The sequence below is a fragment of the Pezoporus occidentalis genome, unplaced genomic scaffold (assembly GCF_034315485.1).
Source record: "Pezoporus occidentalis ecotype Australia unplaced genomic scaffold, CSIRO_AGI_Poc_V1 ctg77, whole genome shotgun sequence".
In the NCBI taxonomy this organism is placed as follows: domain Eukaryota; kingdom Metazoa; phylum Chordata; class Aves; order Psittaciformes; family Psittacidae; genus Pezoporus; species Pezoporus occidentalis.
Genome location: NW_026916126.1, coordinates 1,160,580 through 1,182,426, shown reverse-complemented (window position 1 = coordinate 1,182,426; position 21,847 = coordinate 1,160,580). Strand labels below are relative to the sequence as shown.

At 38.9% G+C, this 21,847-nt stretch overlaps 1 protein-coding gene across 3 annotated transcripts in view; it reads left to right on the top strand.

Annotated features, from left to right (window-relative positions):
- DSCAM (DS cell adhesion molecule) overlaps positions 1-19,043 on the top strand; it is a 462,951-nt gene extending 443,908 nt beyond the window's left edge. For all 3 annotated transcript variants that reach the window (XM_062602537.1, XM_062602538.1, XM_062602539.1), the window contains one exon: positions 18,079-19,043. In XM_062602537.1, coding sequence (XP_062458521.1) covers positions 18,079-18,419 — 341 coding nt within the window. In that variant the 3' untranslated portion in view covers positions 18,420-19,043. The remainder of the gene's footprint in view (positions 1-18,078) is intronic.
- Positions 19,044-21,847: the final 2,804 nt, after the last annotated feature.

Here is a 21,847-nt window from a genome sequence, read left to right as displayed (position 1 = left end):
GTGTAGTCATAGAGTAGAACCACAAACCCAGGAGCTGTAGAAATAGATAAAGATAGAAATACTTTTCATTTCTAACTCAAAAAAGTAAGATAAATATTTGCCCTTGCTCTGCCAAAGGGAAGCATCTGTATTCTCAGCTATGTAGAAAACTGCAGCTCTCATTTTCCAGTCGACAAGCATTTTTTTATCATTTCTTTAACTAATAGCTTACTCTCTTTCTTTCATGTTCCAAATACATTATTTATGCTTATTTAATATTTGGAAATATTCTAATAAATTCCATATAGAAATTATTTTCTTGAGGGTATACAACACCAAATTTTGGTGTCTGTGCTTGTGTTAAAAGCTTCCCATGTTGAAGCATCGTATGAGCCCTTCTAGTGAATTACATACTGGTAATTTTTTTCAGCTCAGTTTAAATGGCTTGAATTATTACCTGCTTTTTTTTTGATTAGCTTTCCTTTACAGTCAAAAAATAAAATATATTGTAAAATTAATATTTAGCTTCAATACCTTGAAAAAAATAGAGTGTTCCAATGGAGCAGCTTAAATGTTGGATCATAAATATTGAGTGATATATTATTAAAAGCCTTTTATGAAGGGCTTTAAACAAAACATATGGGTAGAAGGAATTTTCAGTAATAGCAGCAGACATTTTTAGTGTTCAAATCAGTAAGGAAAGACTTACTGGGCATCTTTCTTCTTTTACCCACCATTTCAGAAAATCTGTAGAAGTAATTAATAATTCAAATGCAATTAATCAAATTCTACATTTGGGAATATGGAGAAGAAATTAAAAGTTAAGGTATTTAGATTAAGTAGATGAAAACATTTGAGTGAAACACTGACTGTGCTTCTTTAGCACATCTTTATTCCTTTTCTTTCAAGACAACTTTTACTTGTTTTCATGATGCTTTGCTTTTCTTCTACCCTAACTTGATCTCTTAATTGAAAGTTAAAAGAACTCATGCCTCCTCCATCCTAATTTCTGATCTCACTTTTCAAACTGCCTTTAATGCTACCTATTGCAACTTTTATTGTTGCAATAGTTTAAGAGTCTGCAATAAGTAGTATTTGTTTTTCAGAACAATCCCCAAAAATTATAAGACGATCTCAGTAAGACTGTAAGAAAAAATTATAAATGGGACATTTTAAAACTAATCTACCCAATGGCAAAGCTACAACTTTATTGAAGAAAGGTAACAGTAGAGTTTACTGGTGAAGACTTTGTTAGACCTAACTGACTCAGTTATTATAGTACCTATTTCTTAGCTTGTTGCTACCGTAAGTGTTGATGTGAGGAAGTAAAATATTAGACCGCCTGAGGCTTGGCTTTAGAAGAACTTCCTGTGAGTTTCTGAGGGCATCCCAACTCATGTCACTGATTGTTGTCTTGCTTTTCGAGCATCTCATAGGATTCTTTTGTAGCTATATAGTGAAAACATCTTCCTGCTCATCAAACACATCTACTGTATCCAGCAGGTTTGAGACCTCAGGATTGCTCCAAACTGAGATGGTTAATGATTAGGAGTAGGGAACCTGAACACTTTTTGATTGAAGGAGGAGAAAGGAGTGATCAAGATTCAATGACTTGTACTCTGGGAGCTGACACCAACATGCTGTGACATTCCCAACTTCCATACCATTTTAATTCAGAAATTGAATCAAAACATTTGATTACCCCATCACCTTGAATTATATTTGGATGGCTCATCAGATGTCGAGGCAAGCTTAGTAATTGATCATTTCTAGCACTAGAACTATGAATTAGGACTGTCTTTTCAGAAACTTCTACATATTATGTACAACTCTAACTCTGTAATTAGCTATGTGTACTAGTTGATTGCCCCATATTCTAGCCCACTGTAAGTCTTCTAATAGAGTTTTTTACCTTCCAGTCAGCTGGTGCTGCAGATGCACATGCACATCAGCAGGCAGAACTGCTTCTGATTTCTGGATTTACACACCTTTTTCCTGACATTTAGTTTAAAGAAATAAGAATCAGTTTTATGAAGTCAGCTCAGACCTAGAAGCTAAAAATACAAGGATTTTGCCAGAAGCAATAACTTTGTAATGAAAAATTGTGGAATCATAGTCATACCTAATGTCACTGTGAATAGTAAATAAGGAAACCAAGTAATTTTGGCATACTGAATCTGAGACATGCACTGGGACTTCTGAATGATTTGGATATTTGTCGTGGTTATTCTTTTATAATTCAGACTGCCAAATGCATTATGCTGTAGTACACATCTCTACATTTCTGCTGAAGTTATTGCGTCACAGGATCACAGATTGGTTGAGGTTAGAAGGGACCTCTGGAGGTCATTTGGTCTAACTCACCCTGCTCAAGCAGAGTCACCTCTGGTAGTTTGTTCAGGACCATGACCAAATGGGTTTTGAGTATCTCCAGGGGTGCAAGTTCCATAACCTTGCTGGGCACCTGTGCTCATTCACCCTCACAGTAAATACGTGTTTCCTGATGTTCAGACAGAGCCTTGCGTGTCTCAGGTTTTGCCCGTTGCCTCTTGTCCTGTCACTGGACACCGCTGAGAAGAGTCTGGCTCCATGATTTTTGCACCCTCCCATAAGGTATTCATATACATTGATGAGACACCCGTCCAAGCCTTTTCTTCTCCAGGCTGAACAGTCACAGCTCTCTCAGCCTTCCCCCATATGAGAGATGCTCCAGTTCCTTAATCATCTTAGTGGCCCTTATCTGGACTCTGTATCTTTCATGTACTGCTGAGCACAGTGCTAGACACTGTACTCCAGGTGTGGCCTCACCAATGCTGAGGGAAACATCACCTCCCTTGACCTGCTGGCAACACTCCTATTGTAACCCAGGTTACAACTGTCCTTCTTTGTCATAATGGCACATTGCTGCCTCATAGAATCATAGAATATTTAGGGTTAGAAAGGACCTTAAGATCATCTAATTCCAGCCCCCTGCCATGGGTTACAACCTCACACTAGACCATGTCACCCAGGGCTCTGTCCAACCTGGCATTCATGTTCAACTTGGTGTCCAGCAGGATCCGAGGGCCTTTTCTGCAAAGCTGCTTTGAGGCTGGGTGGCCCCCAGCGTGTACTGGTGCATGGGGTTGTTCCTCCATAGGAATTTTGCACTTCCTCTTCTTGATCTGCATGAGGTTTGTGTTGGCCTATTACTCCAGCCTGGCAAGGTTCCTCTGGACAACAACATGACCTTCTGGCATATCAGCCAGGCCTCCCAATTTTATGTCATCAAGTTTGCTGAAGGTATGATCTGTCCCATCATCCAAATCATTATTGAAGGTCTTGAACAGGATTGGACTCAGTATTGACCCCTGGTATACACCACCAGTTACTGGCCTCCAACTAGACTTTTTTCCACTGAACATCCCCTAGATTAGCTGTTCAGCCAGTTTTCAATCCACGTCACTGTCTGCTAATCCAGCCCATAATTCATCAGATTCTCTATGAGGATCTTACAGGAGACAGTGTGGAAGCCCTTACTGAGATCAAGGTAGATAATGTTCACTAACTTCCACTAACCTACCAAGCCATTTATTTCATCACAGCAGGTTATCAGGTCAGTCAAGCATGACTTCCCCATGCTGACTACTCCTGATCACCATCTTGTTATTTATGTGCCTGAAAATGGTTTCCAGGATTAGCTACTCCCTCACCTTCCCGGGGATCACGATGAGGCTGAGTGGTTTATAGGTTCCTGTGTCCTCTTTCTTCTCCTTTTTGAAGATAGGAGTGACATTTGCTTTCTTCAAGTCTTCAGACACTTCTTCCAGCCACCATGATCAATCAAAGATTATTGAGAGTGGCCTCACAATGACACCTTCCAGTTGCCTCAACAATTTTAAGTTCATTCCATCAAGGCCCATAGATTTATATATGTCTAGTTTCTACATGTCAAGTATTCCCTGACCTGACCCTGACCTGATCCTTTTCCACCAAGGGTATGTCTTCCTTGCTTCAGCCTTTTCCACTGACCTCTTGGATCTGCGGTTCCTGAAGGCTGGTCTTGCTGGTAAAGGCTGAGGCAAATAAGGCATTCAGTACCTTACCCTTTTCCACATGCTGTCATCTGGTTCCCTGCTCCATTCAACAGTGGGACCACATTTTCCCTGGCCTTCCTTTTGTCACATATATGTTTATAGAAGTGTTTCTTGTTTTCTCTGACATCCCTGGCCAGATTCAATTCCAGTTGGCCTTTGACTTAACTAACCACATTTCCACGTGCTTGGACAGTGTCTCTATATTCCCTGCAGATTACTTGTGCCTCTCTTTATGGTTGAGTTTTGCTGGGAGCTCCTTGTTCATCTATGCAGATGAACAAGCTAGATTAAAAGTGCTATCATCCTGGCACTTTTGCCTGAGCTTCTGCTCACTGAATTTGGAGATGTTTCTTGAATATCAATCAACTTTCTTGATGCTACTTCTAATTGACTGTAAAAGCAGTTGTAGATGTTTTCTGCAGCACTGTCCTGACATCAGGCCAAAACTTTGAAGTATATAGAGACAGTGTTATTAAAGAGTTTACAATAAAAGTTATTTTAGGAGTTGCCTTCTTCTTAAACTTTTCAAAAGTCATAGCTACATGAAAAAGAAAAAGGAAGAAATATTTTTTTCATTAATTCCTACATTCAGTGTTTTGAAAGCATATCTTATGTATCCTTGCATTCTGATCGTTATACCTCCATAGGCAGATTTTTGGAAAAGGATAAGATTATACGTAGGTTTTGCTTTAGCATCAAAAATACCATCATTATTTTCCCTTTTATAATAGCACATTGTAAAGCACTAAGCAAATTGAAATTGATGCATAACAACAGCTAATGCATAGCTTTCAAAAAAAAAATAAAAGAATGGATGCAGACCTGAACATGGGATTTTGTGGACTTCACAGAGCTGGCAGACCTAATCTGCTCAGGCCTTGAATCTCATCCATTGCAAATGGTGACATTTCTCTGTAAGCCATCAGAGTAGTCATGTGTCCCAGAAGGCACATTTAAAGGGAATATTGAGGCAGTAAAGATAGCACAGCAGTATTTTAAGCACATGGGATAAATCCACCCTTTAGAAAAGTGGGTCTTCAATTCCTAAATTCTGTGCAGTGTTAATATTCTTCATGGTGTAAAAGTTATGCCAACACATTATTAGCACTGCATCTTTCTTGCCATCAAAACTCCCAGAAGTTTGGGATTATGATTACTGTTCCCTTCCCCACAGTTGTCACTAACTAGAAGTTTGTTTAGCAAGAACAGGTCTTCAAGGAATAGGTATACTGGGAAATTATCTCAAAAGTATACTAGGTCCTTCCAGATCAAAACTGAGGCACATTTTCATATTCATATTTAGAAATGCAACAGTTGTTACTCAAAGTTTATTTCAGAGGTTGACAAATGAGTCATCCCTTCATCCTCCAAAGCTGTCAGTCAATTCTTGCATTGAGAAACTGGGTGGGACAGAAATTGGAAAGATATATATTCTCTTCCTACATCCCACTGTGTCATCAAAGTTGTAATGTAAAAAAATGGAAAATATTTGTAGAGGTTGAAAAAGTTTCGTAATAGTGTTTCTTTTCTGTTTGTTTTTTTTTTCAAATTAACCACAAATTGAGTTATCAGAACTATTATTCTTAACTGCAATAAACATTGCAATAATAGTTTATTAAAAATAGATTCCTGTTATCATAATTTTAAATCTCTGTAATAGCCTCAGTGAAGAAGCCTCTTGAGTTTTTTTCCTCTCTTTATTCCTAAATTGTGACTCTAGAGAAAAGAACAGCTATTAACTGTGAAATATTTTAATATTTCTGTGCTTCCCAAGTGCTATTTACCTCTGGGGTTTCTTTTATGTGTTGTTGTTTTATTTTATTTTTTGTGGAGAGACCATTTACTTGCACCCTTCGGCAATGGAGTTCATGCTTGCAAGAAATAATGTCTGACCAGTGCTTGAATAGAAAACATCCAGAAAGTTTTCATCAGGTCTCTTGCTATTTGCAGAAACTTCCCTATCACAGGAGTACTGCAAAACTCAGACCCACCAGATTATATTTTTCTGTGATGCTAATCAGCACAAAAAAGGACCTCTTGAAATATATGACATTATCCTTGTGTTAGCTTGACTTGGACCAGACAGAAGCTTGTATACCTGATGTTACAAAACAAATGTAAGCTCAATTTGACAATCCCTCTTCCTTTCCTGTTTGGAGATCACTTTAATAAGTAAACTCTGGACTAACAGCCTTTCAGATACACTTCCAGAGAAGAGTTATCATTCACTAGGTATATCAGACCAGGAGATTTTTAAATCCATTTTAAACATCACAAGATTTTACATCTCAGAACCTCCTCTAAAACTTTCCTGATGATGAAAGGAACCAGTTTGGATGGCGGATAGGGAGAAAATGCAAAGGCATATTCCTCCTGCTGCCCTTGTGCTGTTGTTTTCTGTGTGAGGGCAGAGCTCCATTCGCTGTCTGTCAACCATCTCGCTCAGCCTCTCCATCCCAGAGGAGGAGATCTGTTCAGCAGCCACATCCTTCTCATAGCAGCCGGAGGACAGAGCACACCTGCCTTCAGTGGGGCTCTCAGTAAGCAAGTATGGATACTTCTTCGGGCTGGGTTTTTACAGGTGGGCACCTGAGTCAGGCAGCCTGAGTCCAGTTCTAAGCCTACTGCATATTTACTAGGAAAGATTTCCAGCCTCTCCAGCTTTGCTGAATGATCAAGTCTTTTCAGTATTTAAAGATTCCTTAATTAGCATTCTTGACCCAATTTACAAGTTTCTTGCTGCTTTGATTAATCCTCTCAATTTGAACAGCAAAGTCTTAGCTGGCAGACAAGCCTTAAGCTAGAGAATGCAAGTAGTTTATTAAATAACCATTTACAAGGGTCCCTTAAAATACAGTCTGGACATAACCTGCAATGCATAAGTGCTGCTTTAAACACTCAAGTCAAGAAACAAATCTTCTTTTCCAGTATTCAGTCACTACAGCTAAAAATAAGCTGCTTAGCACAATAAGAAAAATATGAACCAGGCAGTAATAGAAAGCACAGTATATTTCCATTGCAGCCCTGTAACCTGAGATAAAGAAATGTGAACTCTTTTCCACTCATCTATGAGTTCAAGGGTGAAGGAATTATTTCCCTCTTCTACTTGATGCAGGCAAGTGCGACATAGTGATGGAGTCTATGTAGAGATTTGCTTTCTATTGAAAAGTTGCTGACAGTGCTCTGTAAGCTGCAGCAGTAACAGATTCCAATACAGATTCGGCCACTAGGGATTCAGTAATGGCTGGGACTCTTGGCTTAGGGCTTCCAGCTCACCTTTTGCCTCCTTTCCACATGCCTAATATATTCTTCTGCATTAGCTAAAAATACAGTTGTACAGTTCTACAATTTCCAGATCCCAAACTGAATTTCTTGAAGATGCAGGGAATCTACATTTTTTTTGTTCAGAAATCCCACAGCAAAGCATGTGAAAGCTAACATATAGATTGTTGTCTTTTTTTAGTTCTACACTGCTCCATCTGGTTTCAAATAAAATAGGATATATATATAAAAATATGTATCTGTATACACATATCATATATTGTGTGTTTGTTGAACAAAGAAATCACCATCGTAACTCCACAATTGGAGACAAGTGTCCAGTTATGAGAAAACTACATAAGGAGACAAATCAAAATACACTGGTGGGAAAACTGCAAGACAGGCAAAACAGTTGTAAGTGGAGAAAAAAGCTTTTTGCTATGCTATTGACTGTAGCAAATACTCTTCACTTGTATATTAACTTACTTGTATGTATACTTTCTTACACATGTGACATCTTCTGAAATTGCACCCGTAGATGTGCATCTCTAATGTTTCCATATTAAATTCTCCTGTGCCTAGAACACCTCCTTTTTATTTTCTATTGCTCTGGTGGAAAACTAGGAATATGTCACAAAGAGACAGACTGTGCCATTGGCTTCTTATCATAGAAATAGCACATTGGTGAAGAGAGTAAATGGCCTTTATCCTGTCTCAGGTTTTATTTCTGTGAATTATCAGGAGCTTTTTCTCCTTCTTCTCTCAAAAGCTAAATGTTCTGCATGGATGAAAACCATTTAATTCCACATTTAATGTGACATGACTACATGCTTGATTGCATTATTTTTCTGGTGGATTTATAGACGAAGGCTCATACTGCAAGTTTTTTTACCTTACCAGTACAATAAAAAGGAACCTGAAAAGGTTCATATCAAAAGCAAAAATATTATGAGATCATAAAGGGAAACTGTATCAGTGTGAATCATGAGTTTAGATAGGGTAGCTGTTCAGTTACAAAGACAAAGTTTCTGTGCAATTCTATTTTAGATAGTGTATAAGATATCTGGAAGCTAAATACAAGCCATTGATGATAAAAGTAATTTAAAGTATTTTTACAGTTGTCATCTATAAATCAGTGATGCTGGTGTTAGGAAGATTTTTTTATTATTAATTTTTTTTTATTAGAGGAGAGAAACAACTGGTATCATTTCCTCAAGGACTCTACGAGGAGTATGTAGCAGCACAATTGTCTTTTCCTGTTGCTATCTGTCTAATTTTTTCTTATTTTGATTTGAAAATTAACTGTGACATTGGAAAAATACAATAACCGAAACTGTGCTGCTTTGTAATACTATTGGGGTTTTTGTTTTCTTCTAGGATAAAGTTGCATGTTAAGGGAAACTGCCATTTCCTATCTTTTTATTACCAATAAGATCTTTCTTATTAAAAATGAGATTTTTTTTTAACTTTAATTTAATTTAGTTTTTCTAAAGCTGATTATTTGCTTCGTGGGTGTTATTTTTGTTTGGTTTTTTTTTTTTTTTCTTTTCATAAGCTGCAACTATTAAAAACTGGCAATGTTTTCTGTAACTTCAGAGGCATAGAATTCAACTTCAGTTAGTGGAGAGTTTTATGCCTAAAGCAAAGATTACATTTATCAGTAAATTTTTAGCTAATTTCATGTTCTTACAGTCATAACTGCAATGTTGAATTTCTGAAACTACTAGCTAATGTTCCAAATCAAATCAAAGATGCTGTGTCCACTTCAATTAAAATAATTGATTTTTAAAGTATTTCTGTTAAGAGTCTCTATCTTAAACCTCACTTCTGCAAAAACTAGATTTTGTCTGCTCGTGCCATTTTAATTTTGAAAATGTCAAAGCATTTCACTTTGATAGTGTTGAGGCACAGTGTGTGTGATTTTTCTGTGGGCTTTCAGTCAGCCCAAGGTAACCAGGAGCAGTTGTTTCCATACAGTCAAGACTTGATATAGCCTTGCTTTAAGGTCCCTGCGGTTATATACAGCTGTTACTGCTTTAACTGACATCACACACAGCAGGCTCTGCTAATTTCCTCTGTGCCAAGAGGACTTTAATGTAATCTGAGATCTATAGGAGAACTGAGACTATGGCATCTGAAAATGTAAACTGAATCTTACCTTCAAGAAAGGCCATGCTATTTTTTTAAAAAAAAAGCTGAAACTGTTATAACTAGCCAAACAAACTTTTGTTTTAACAGTACATTCTTAATCTGACTGTAGTGGTAGTCTTTCCTATCCATTTAAGAGCTTCTTTATATTCTAACCTTTAAAGCACAGTTGTATGTGCTTTTGGATGTGTTTCAGTATTGTTCACCTTTTCATGCCATCATCCTTAATTTAAATGTGAGAGCTAAACTTCTAGTCCCTACGGATTAATTAACAAAATGCAATGAGGTGAATCAAGCTGATAGACACGTGGAGACCTAGTTACAGTAATTCATCCATGAATATATCTTCAACAGAGCAGCAGGGCAGTGATGATATTGGTTTCCTCATTGCAGCCTGACATCCCTGTAACTATTAGTAGAGTGTTATGCTCACCCATCACTTTGGCACAGTCAGGTTTAGTCATGAATTCATGGGTATGGGGCAGAGCCCATTGAGGTCAGCAGAGTGGCTCCCAGTGATTTCAGTGAACTGTAAGTGTATTTCAAAGTCCTCACCTTCCAAGTCTCTGTGCTGAATATAGGCTCTCAAGATAGCCTAGTAATAAACACGTGAAGGATGCCAGTTTCCATGGAGTCATGATTGATTTAACCCTCAACTGAAGTGATGTATAATTGAACAGTTTCTGTTCACTGCAGCCTGGATCACTAAAAGAGTCTTAAAACTCCAGCACTGCTAACTGGAGGCACCTGAGCAAGGGCTTCATCACAACTTTTCCAGTGGGCAGGAAAATGCTGTCTCTAAGCATGCTTAAAAATGTATGAAGCAGCATGCGTGACAGGGTGAAGACAGAAAAGGAGAGGTCTCATGCTTTACTTTTCTATCATCATTTCATTATTTATTGACAATTTTTCTGGCTTTAGTTTTGGAGTGCATATTGATTTACATGGTGAGGTCCCTTTTACAGGTTTTTATAACTTAGATGTTTATAACTTAGACCTTAGAACTAAGGAAGGACTCTGTTCTGCAGATGCACTGACCCTGTGAGGCTGAACATCCATATGGTTATCTCCATAGGGTCTAAATCCTGTACCTTCTGGAGTTTGCTTCCTTAGACCACCAGCTCAACTGCAGAAAGCCCCTTAAAAATATGTTAGTTCTTCTTAAAGTTACTTCTGAAAGGTACAAAACACCTGACAGGTCTGGTATATGGTCTCACTGTGTGAGAGACCAAAGGTCTGCTTACAGAAATAGAAATCAAAAATGAGCTTCAATTAGTGTTCATTAGACCTTTCAGGAGGAGGCAACAATGTGAAAAGTCTCTGGCATTCTGTTAGACAAATGCACAGTGTGTTACATTTATATAGTACAGATGTGTGATCTCACAGTCATGCTTTTGCTTTGAGACACATTGATTAAGGACTTTTTCTTGGAATTAGAAGGCTTAAATCTAAATGGCAAAATGAATCATCTTTAATAAAATGAACATTACCTGGAATCCTCATTTTCAGTCACTTAAACCTAATGTCCAGTGGATATGAATCAATTTATAGTCTTGCTGAAATTGATATAGGTACTCTGATTTATACCAGTAGCAAATTTGGCTCCTGAACTACAGCTTTACTGATACCCTGATGTTTCTTAAGAAATAACTCCAGCAATTGCTGTCAACAGCAACTGCTGGTTTTATTTTGTTGTGTGAAACATAGCTGGCATTTTTAATGCTGGCATAGCTGGCATTTTTTAATGCTTTTATGAAAATGCCAGTTTTAGCAGACTGTAACATGTAACATTTAATTAGGTGTTTCAGATCTTCAAATTATCTGTGAGGGTGCAGTTCTCATGGAGAAAGAAAAATGAAACTTGTCTTTTATAAAGTACAGGCCTGCAGGAATGACAGAGAATTCTGATTTTTCTGTCTAGAAATGGGAAACTTGGTATATTTTTCTGAAGTGTTTTGGCTGTTTCTTATCTGTGTGACCACAAACATGAGCAGCAAAAGGTGTGATTTTATGTCATCTTCTGAAACACTGTGAGGAGCTTAAAAGATGTTATGTGGCATGAGTCACAAAGTCACAGAGGGCAGGTTAGCAGCTGAAATGCATCCAGACAACTCATTGGCCTTGTTCAATGTTATGTATTCAGTTGGTTTAAGTGTCCCCCAAACATTGAGCACTTTGAACATATTTTGGGGGCAGCTAAGCAGAGGTTGAAGCTACTCTGAAGAAAGGAAGAGTGTGTGCCACCTCTCAAAGCAGCTACTTTGCTAACAAGAAAGCTGTACCCTGCCTCTCACCTTATTCCTTTCCCCTTCTGCCACTTAGCTGCTTGCTAAAAATGTAATTTAAGGGAGTACTTGGACCTTTTGCCTTTTGTTCTGGGTCATCTTTGAGAATTACTAAATCCAGGTTTTGTATTGAAGAAGTGGGCTCAGATGTGAGCTCCCGAACTTGCCAATTTTGTGCTTCTGTTGACCAAGAGTCAGCTGAGGTTCCCATTTCTTCAAATGGCCAGTAATTTGCATGGGGAGATTTCACCTCTGTTACTGATCAATACTGGCTCTAGAAAGCAGAGCCCTGTTTTTCAAAGCATCTTTCAGAATTTTTTTATTGTTCATTTGTGGCATTTTACTGCAACATTTACAAGAAAATATTATTAAACAGAGCACTGGGAAGGCAGGTCCACCCTGACCAGATCCAGAAGTTCCAGGGAAGAAAAATGCAAAAACAAAACAACAAAATAAAAACAGAAAACACAAGCATAAGTTAAAGCCTGCTTTGGTTCTCTTCATTTCATTATCTTCCGAGTTTCCAGCAAGTATCCACCTGACCCTTTGACAAGGTGCTGAGTCAAGGGAGCCACCACAACGCTCAGTGGGGTGCTGGGAGCAAGTGCTTACCTCCCCACTTCAAGTCAGGAATGACTGCATCTGGAAAGGATCCCCGTTCTTCCCTGGCCAACAAGGCAGGAGGGCAGAGATGGAGCTGAAATCTTCATTAAGGCACCATCAGGCTGAGACTTCTGTCAGCCAAGCAAGGAGGTGCAGGACTGATCCTTTTTACCCCCCTGCTTGGCTGAGCAGGGCACAGGATCAAGGTAACCAAACAGCTTGCTTTACTGCTCATCAAGTATATTTATATCTGATGTTGTGCTGCAAGCACTGTGGGTCTGATTCTTAGCCTGTTGGTGTGGGAATAACTGCAGCATAGTGCAGACTGTTCTGCAGGTTCAGTGCATGATATATGGACAGAAGATGGGCAGTGAGGGAGCACCAGCAGGTTTCAAACACTGACAGAAGCAATTATAAGAAATGTTATTGCTATTAGTCTGTCTTCAGATCAAACAGCTGCTAAGAAGCCTTTGCCTGCTGCTTTAATGGTCTGTCAGGTTTTGAAGTGACAAAGACCTCTGAACATTACCTGTGCTCTTTTTTTCACCAAACTTCTCACCTTGGCCTTTCAAACCTTCCACCCTTTCCTCATTTCTAATAACAGCTTTTCCTATAGGCAGCCTTTTTCCTGATAAACAGCCTGTGAGCAAAGTCTTCACTGATTTATTTACTGTGCTAGTGAGCTGGAAGACCCACTGAAGTTTTCAATCAGCACAAACCTGAACTGCCAGCAGGTCTGTCTCCCTTGCTTCCTTTCAAAGGAAAACACAGTATCTCATCAGTGCTTCTGCTTCCAAACTCAAGACAAGCCAAGAGATGCCCATTGTAGTGATAGGGTTTGTACACCTCCCAGCACTGCACAGTGTCAGGAAGAGTTATATACTAGGGTCCCAAATCAACATAACTACATCAGCAAGACACCTTCACAATGCTAACAGAGCTGTATGGTTGCAATTCTGGCATGACCTCTGATCCCATGAGATCACGCCAGAGAGAACTTCGAGTCTTTTTTACTCATTTGCCTATTAAAGTAAGCTGTGTGAATGTCCTATTCACACAGTCTTATTCTTACCTTTGTTAAAATAAAATATCCTGTCATAATCCCCAGTCCTACTTCAAAAGCTTTTCTAAAGTAATCTTTCAAATAGCATGGAATTTCCTTCTCATGGCAACGAAAACTTGAAAAGCATCAGGCACTCATCGTCACTGAAGGTATCTGTGTTGGAGCATTGTGAAGACAAATTGCTTTTGCTTTAGTGGACGGTATGATTCATGAGAAAATGAGTATAGCTATCACGTAACAACTTGATAAGAGTATCTTTTTTGCAGTCTGTGATTACCTTGTATTGAATACAGCACAAATCCTTAGATTTTTCTAGAGCAGAGGAAAGCAAAAACACATGCAAGCTCTTTGGCATTTGAAAAACGTATGGGGTTGGTCTTTTGAGAGAAAGGAGTGCATCTCAGCATGGTTTAGTTCTGCAAACAAGATAGCCATGTTGAATAAAATCCACGAAAAGTTGAGCAATGATATTTTCCCTTCCATGTAGCCTGTCAAATTCATCCTGACCCTTCCTCTACCTGAAGCAGACCTTCAGAAGAGGGATAAAAATATTTATTATTCTTGAAAAATGTTTTATATCAGCTTAATTGTACTGAAATAAGGGCAAATGCTTTTTGCCTAGTGATGCATTAACTCAGAAAATACTCCCTTTTTGGTAGAACATGTTGTTTATGGTAAATGTGATACTAAGTGACTTGTAGCATTTGTTTACAAATATTCGTTGAAGCTAACATTTTCTTAAGTGTACTATACGAAATAATTCATTAGAGGGTTGGGCACTCAGAAATACGGAGATAACTCTGGCTTAAATTGCCACATTCGGATTTGACCGGATGTTTATTATTTGCATAAAAACTCAGTGTTTCTAAACACAGCAAATTTCCCCTTTTTAAAAATGCATCAGAAAACTATAGTTTTGGAATGTCTTTTGAACTAATTAAGCCAAAATGCATGAATTATTAAGCATGCTCATTGGCAGTGTTCATGCACTTGAAAGGTTTGCTTTCATTACTAATAAGGCACACACACAGCTGAAAAGAGGTAATTAGAGCATCAAAGGCAATGAACCATCCTGAAACTTTGTAATGCTTTGACTGAAAAAAATCATCATTCAGCTGAATAGCAAGAAACAAAAAAACTGTCTACATTGTTGTGTCCAGAAGGATGAGAACCAAAGTCTTTCAAAGTAACTCCATAGATATGGCAAAAGGCTTTTCATCTTCTTAAAATTACCTTCAGAGTTGATGTAGGAATGGCAAAAGTGAGCCCCTGTGGTTAGATTTCAAAGACTGCATTTTTAAGTTAGAAACACGTTACTTGTTACAAATCAAAGACTTTTTTCATCCTGTAAGTTTCAGTTCTTACAGGATGTTTTCAATCTAGCAAAGAAGAAAACATTCCATTCTCAAAACTTTTCTTTTCTGATGATTTTAATAATCTGCTTTGTTTTGTAAGCAGTTGCAAGGAAAGATGCTCCTTGTAGATAAGAAGCAGCACTGGAACTTTTTATGGTAGGAAAACTTGTACATCACATCAAATAATGAGTGCCCTGTGTGAGCCATGTCAGAGATTGTGCATTGTATATCTAGCTTTGGAGAACAAGTTAAAATCTTTGGTTTCTCATTACTGCAATCCTGTTGGAACTTCACCTCCAGACATTTAGAAAATTATAATAAAATGACCACATATTGTTTATACAGTTTATTGACTATGCTTTCTCATGTAGATTTAGGGAGGGAAAAAAGGTGTTTTTTACATATCCCGAAGCTCTTAAATACACATGGGAAGTGTCTAGACAGCAGTTTGAAAAACAACCTTCATCTCTATAAGGCTCAATACTCAACTTCTTAGAGTCCATGCGTAGACATTGCTCTCAAGAAGAAACCATACAGCAGCTCTCTGAAGCAACCATGGGGGTCTGCCAGTGATCCACGTGCCAGCTTCTGCTCTGCACCACCTCCTTGGAGAAGTCAACACAAAACAGACAAAGCAGTAGTAAGAGGGAATGCATGTGAAATGACGTGGCTGGTCTTAATAAAGCAGCACAGATTGTGCCAACTGGCAGCAGGTTAGGGTGACAGACATCTTTGGGAAAAGCCCTGCTGTTGCAAGAAACAAGGATGGGGTTTCAGCACAGAAAATTGGTCCTCTTCTGTTGGGGCTGAGTGGCGCCTATTTTGCATGGGGTGCAATAATGGCAGTGCAAAAGAAACCTACTTTCTGACCCTAGCAGTCTTTAAATGTCCCTGGCAAGAGGGAAAGCATTACCTTGGTGTTGTAGTTAGTTACAAAGTTTTCATGCCTACTATTGCCATCTCAAAAGTGTGCTTTGCTGCTTATCTTCACTGGGGCCCTGACAGCCATAACCCACACCTGAGGCAACCACATGAAGGCCCTCACCACCTTCATTAGCAGACAGAGGCAGGTACGGAGGAGGGCAGCATCATTCATGCCTACACTTGTCTCTCTCCCACTCTGGGGAGGAGTGGGTAGTGATAAGATTCCTTTTTTTAGGATACCACGATGCTGCAAAAGATACAGCCAGAGGGAGCAATTTCTCCTGAACAAGTGTTTCTGACCCAGGCTGTCTCCTCTCTGAACCCCCAGGCAATGTTCTTTGGAGCAAACTGCCCCCACAGCTGTGTTTTGGGCTCGTTTCAGACCAAAAGGGAACCCAGAAGCAAAATAACTGGGCTCCAGTGTGGGTAGCCAGGGGATCAGCGTCTGGGTGCCAATGGGGCAGCGAAGCTGTTGGGCAGCACGGATGTACCCACAGGCAGCTCAATTCAATGCTGGTAGTTAAGTGGAGTGAGTTGGCACCTGCCAGTTCATGTGTCCATATCCTGATATTTACCCCCATGGGAGATTAATTACTGTCTCAGTTGAAATAGTTCTCATAAGCAGAACATGTTTGGCATGGAAGGTACTGTAGGAAAATAAAGTGAGTAAAACCAACTAATGTTACCACAACTCAGTCTTCAAGTGGCAATCAGTATGATTATAACCACAAACCCCCTGCTCCCTCTCCAACGTTACATAAATATTGCTGTGGTATATCAGCTTAATCTTGAGATACATGCATCTTACTCTACAGGGGTTAAATAGCGTGTACCATGCATCTTTGTTGGAGATATAGCTAGAATAAAACATATGGTCTCAGAATGCTGGAGGGATTCCTATAGGAATAAACAGTGATTCTGTCCAAATGTAGCTTCTCAGCAGTCCTCTGCCTGTGAACTGAAATTATGGATAGAGTTAGTCTTTTAGGTAAGGTTTGCAGTGCCTTGAATTATACCAGAAAGCAAAAGACCCGTTATATTTTAAATCATTGGACAGCTTTTAGCTTGGTTAGGAAAAACGAAATTGTTAGACACTGGTTTATTACAAAGAAGTGCTTTCCTGGTCTGTTGTTTATGCCACTGGCACAGGTCAGCCTTATTTTCTACTGCTGTAAATATGTAGACACAGCTGTAGTAATGCCAACAGTTTTCTACTTTAAACATTCAGGATGCATTCCATCTGTAGATGAGACTAGAGTTTTGGTATAAAAAGGAAGCTATATACCTGCAGAGATCTGTAAAGAAGGGGAAATACTGTTCTTGAATACACCTGTAACAGCTTTTTTTCTTATATACATGAGATTACATCATCAAATATTTTTAGAAGGGAATGTTATTATGTGCCTGATTGCCTCTCTTTTCCCCTCTTCTCCTTGAAGCAACTTTATGAATGCCTAACAGGCAGAGCTACAGTAAAGCCAAACTGATTTCTGTAGGTCTAATACATATACAAATATGTGGAAGGTAACACTCACCCCTGCTTAATTCCAGACAACAGGTCCAAGGCACCTGATTGAACTCAGTAATTATGCAATGGCAAATACTCTGGACTGAGTAGGCTGGCACCAGGCTCACATAGAAATGCCCAGAAATCAGGGGGAATAACAAGAGGTTTCCTTGACGATACAGAACAGAAGGGAAAGATGACACAGGAGCTGAGGTGCCAGCCCCAATGCATTTTGTTGCCATGAACAGCAGCACATTGATGGCCATAGTGGTAAAAAGTCATTAGTGATTTAAACACAGTGATGATGTATGGCACATAAATGTTATATTAGGACAAGAACGCTTTTCTACTTATTCAGAAATCTCTTTAAAACTGTAGCCTTAACACTCATGAATCCATTTTAGGTAATTTAATCATTCTACTCTAGATTAGGGGTCATTACTTGTAATTGTGAAGGTTTTGATTTGAAATGGAAATCTACAGAACCTTCACATTTTTCAAGTTTTGACAAATTAAAACAAAGACCTTTTCTTTTAGGATTTAAGAAAAACTTCCTTCAGTTTTCAGTTTTTTCTTCTTCATGCTGTGAGTGCATGAAGAAGACAAACACATCGCACTTTGCATTATAATCATTCTATTACAAAACCAAATATTAATAGTGAATTCGTATGGATCTGACCAAAAGGACTTTGCTGACCCTTGATTCTGTAAAATCATACCACAGTAAATGGCTGACAAATAATATGTCAATTATAAATGCTGCAGCTGGATTGACTATGGATACTCTGCTTTGGTGGCCAAATCCCCCAACCAACAGGTAAGCGTGGCACGCGCATGAGCATGATTAAGGATTTGTTTTTCACTTTTGCCTCCCTAGGTGATCTCATGCATCTGCCACCCTACCTTAGGATGGACTTCTTATTGAACCGTGGTGTGCAGGGCACGAGCAGAGACCTGGGTTTGGGGCAAGCCTGCTTGGAGCCGCAGAAAAGCCGAACCTTGAAGCGCCCCACCGTCCTGGAGCCGATACCCATGGAGACATCCTCCACAAGAGAAGTACAGTCATGGCAACCTGGTGCTGTGGCAACGTTACCTCAGCGAGAAGGAGCTGAGCTAGGACAGGCAGCAAAAATCAGCAGCTCCCAAGAATCCCTGCTGGACTCCCGGGGCCACTTGAAAGGAAACAATCCCTACGCAAAATCTTACACCCTGGTATAACGAAAAGAGCATGGCTGGACAGTGGCTGTAAATATTTACACTGAAAAATAATCCAATGAAAGCTACCTTTTTTTTATTGAATTCCAATATTTATAATTAAAGAAGAAGATTGCCAAAATATTTGACAAAAATATTAATAATAATATGAATGACAGACAGTGCAAAGACTCTCTTGCTTTTTTTCTGTCTGAGTGCGAGCTTCATCTGACTGGACATCTGAATTTTTGGGTAAAAGAGTCCAGTTTTCTGATCTTCACAAGCGTTTGTGTTTTTACTGATTTTCTACGAAGTGCATGGAGACTTAACTAAAACATTTTAACTGGAAATTCCATCAGACAAGATTTAAAAGGGAAAAAAAATCACACACACAAAAAAATCACCCTATTTGTGAATTCAACAGGAACATTGATTTGGAAAAACAAAAAGTCTTTTGTCATGTTTGCACTTTTTTTTTTTTTAATTAGAAAATGGGTCCTTGATTGTTCTTTTTTTTTTTTGTTGTTGTTAATTAGGATGAGTGATGTCAGTGGAGTGAGGGCATTGATTTTGGGTTTTTTTAATATTAATTTAATGAGACACTCTTTGCATTTTGTCTATGCGAAATAAAAGGGTCTTCTGCCTTTATTTGTGATGTCTGCTTCTGTTGCCTTCTGCTTTACTTGATTTTTTCTAAGTGTAATAACCATGTCAGTACTGTACTCTGACAGTATTCATCTCTGAATGTGTTCTTTTACCTTGGGCAGAAAGGAAAAGTGGGAGATCATAGGGTGATACATTTGGATAAAAACCGAGGTCCACTTACCCACAGCTTTTTTGCTATCATGAAGCAGAGAGCCAGAACAGGGCAAGTCCTGAGTGCTCTGAATCAGTCACCCAGGACTCCCTGCATCTGCTTCATCTGCCACCAGGAGGCTTTTGTTCAGCTTCAATATTTTTTTGGATCAGAAGAAATGTGTTGATGTTACTTTACTTACTCCATAGAAACACATCTTTAGTCCATTTTGGAGCAGTGCTCACAGAAATTAGTCACTTACGTAAGGACTGAAGTTAAAAAAATAGCTTTTTCTGTAATAGGAGAAAGGGGAGGAAAAAGTTATTCCAGGTCTAAGATCAAAATGGCATTCTTTAGAGGAAAAAATCTTTTTGCAGGGGAGCTGTCAGTTCATATTAGTTTGTTGTATCTTTTGACTACATGAGAAGTAATATTGCTTGTTTTATACAAGGCATAAATGATTTAATACTACAGTTGGTGCGTTTAACACAACAACATTTCAGCCACCTTGCTAAGTGCCTCCATGTGGGTATTCTGGCTTTTTGTGCCCTGAGTAAGAGAACACGGTGCAGAGCACCCTGGATTAGTGCTAACGTGAACAAGCTGTTCAGCACTGGCTGGAAATATTAACTGGGGTCTGAAAGCAACAAAACTCAGCATGCTTGAGGAGGCTGAGAACCTCCTGCAATTTCCCTGGCTGGTGGCAGTGTAGGCACTGCTAATTCAAACATTTATGCACCATGCTCAATTCAAGTTATTCTAAAATAGAAAAATACAGTTATGTATAACCGTTTCATTACTATTAATAATGTAATTATACTGTTATAAGGGCATTGATTTAGCAAAGTACTTAAGTGTCTTGAATTAAGTTGTGCTTGTATCCTTACCTCTGTCAAGCCCAAGTGGTAACGTTCTGGAAAGTCCTACAGAAGACACAAAATGAAGGCATCCTTGAGGTATGTACTTCTTACAGACCTACAGAGAAACGCTGGGATGTCACTCAGATAAAGAACCATTTCCCATGTAGCCTGCCCATGATAAAGCAAATGATCAAAAAAACCCAAGCAAACAAACAAAACACCATAAAAAGCCCCAACAGCAACAACAACAAACAAACAAATTCAAACCAATTTTTGCCACCCTAAAAAAAAAAAATAAAAAAAGTAAGAAATTAGGAATTACCCATGAATTATTTTCAAACAGAATGAAAAAAAAAAACTATCTTGAAAAAAAGGTTTATCCATTTGTTTTGGATTGCTGTGCTGAGTTGGGGTTTTTTCATAGAGAAATATTTTATTGATAAAAACCTAATTTAAACATGAAAGAAAAAAACCTCCACAGAAAACTAAAATTTTATTAAAGGGGCAATTTTGGGGCAATTCATAGAATCATAGAATCATAGAATAGTTAGGGTTGGAAAGGACCTTAAGATCATCTAGTTCCAACCCCCCTGCCATGGGCAAGGACACCTCACACTAAATCATATCACCCAAGGCCTCGTCCAACCTGGTCTTGAAGAAATTCAGTTCTTTTTGATTTCCACAAGAGCCTTTCCGGTGCACTCAGCTTGAGCTGGATAGGGCATTAGTACTGCATTTACAAATAGAAGTTTATTTTCTAGTAGCATTCAGGACTTCTGAGTCCCAGGCTACTTTCATATTCCATTCAAGTTTGCCACTTGTCCTCTGAAAAAAGGTGAAAGATTTTGGGGCAACTTTGAGGCTTAATCCATTTGTTCCCCTGGCTCTTGGCTGCCCTCAAGCAAAGCTCCTGTAGCAGCATTCCCCACCAAAACTTTCCCTCAGTGACAGAAAAGAATAAACATACAATGGAGGAAGGAAATATTCACATTTTAAACTCCTGATGACTGCTGACAGTGGAAATATTCCATTATCTCCCTGAATCTACATTTGGCTGACTGTCTGGAAAGTGACAACTGTCCTTGACTTAATAAGACTTCTTGCTTATCTGTATTCAATATGCCTGGTAACATTCATCTTCCTTATGAAGATGCCATTGGAGGCCCCATATTCAAAGAAATTCATGGCAAGTCACCTGCTGGTTAAAATCAGAGTGGAACTGGGCTGTTGCTTAACACATGGAGGCTCAGACCTGCAGGGTGCCTGGCTTCATACCCTGGATCTAGCCAGCTCTTTAGTATGCATACGTGTCAACATGGGTACAGTCCCGCAGCTTGGGGGTTTTATTAGCTTTTCATTTTCCAAGCCTCACTGGAAGGGTAGAGCTAGTTAAACATGTAACAAAGCTTTAAGGAATTGTCTGTCCTGTCATCTAGTCAAGCTTTGGAGGTAGAAGCAATCTCTTTTCTCACATCAATACAGCTGGGAGCAGTCAAGTTCCTGCATGATGCACTAGTTCACAGGACCAAGTTGAAAGAAAACGTTCTGATGTCTCTATCAGCACCATTTCAAACACTTCCCTATAAGAGAACCATCCAAACCCATGGATCCTATATGTCTGCATCCTGATATGTGATATGCTTCATGGAAAATGTTCATTTAACTGAAAACAACACTTGGCATCAGCATGAGATCTCAAAAGACAAGCCCTAAAGTGCTAGAAAATCAAGGTATCGGTGCAAGTACATCTTGCACAACACTGTCACTCCAACTTAGTCCTGAGGGTGATAGGAGAC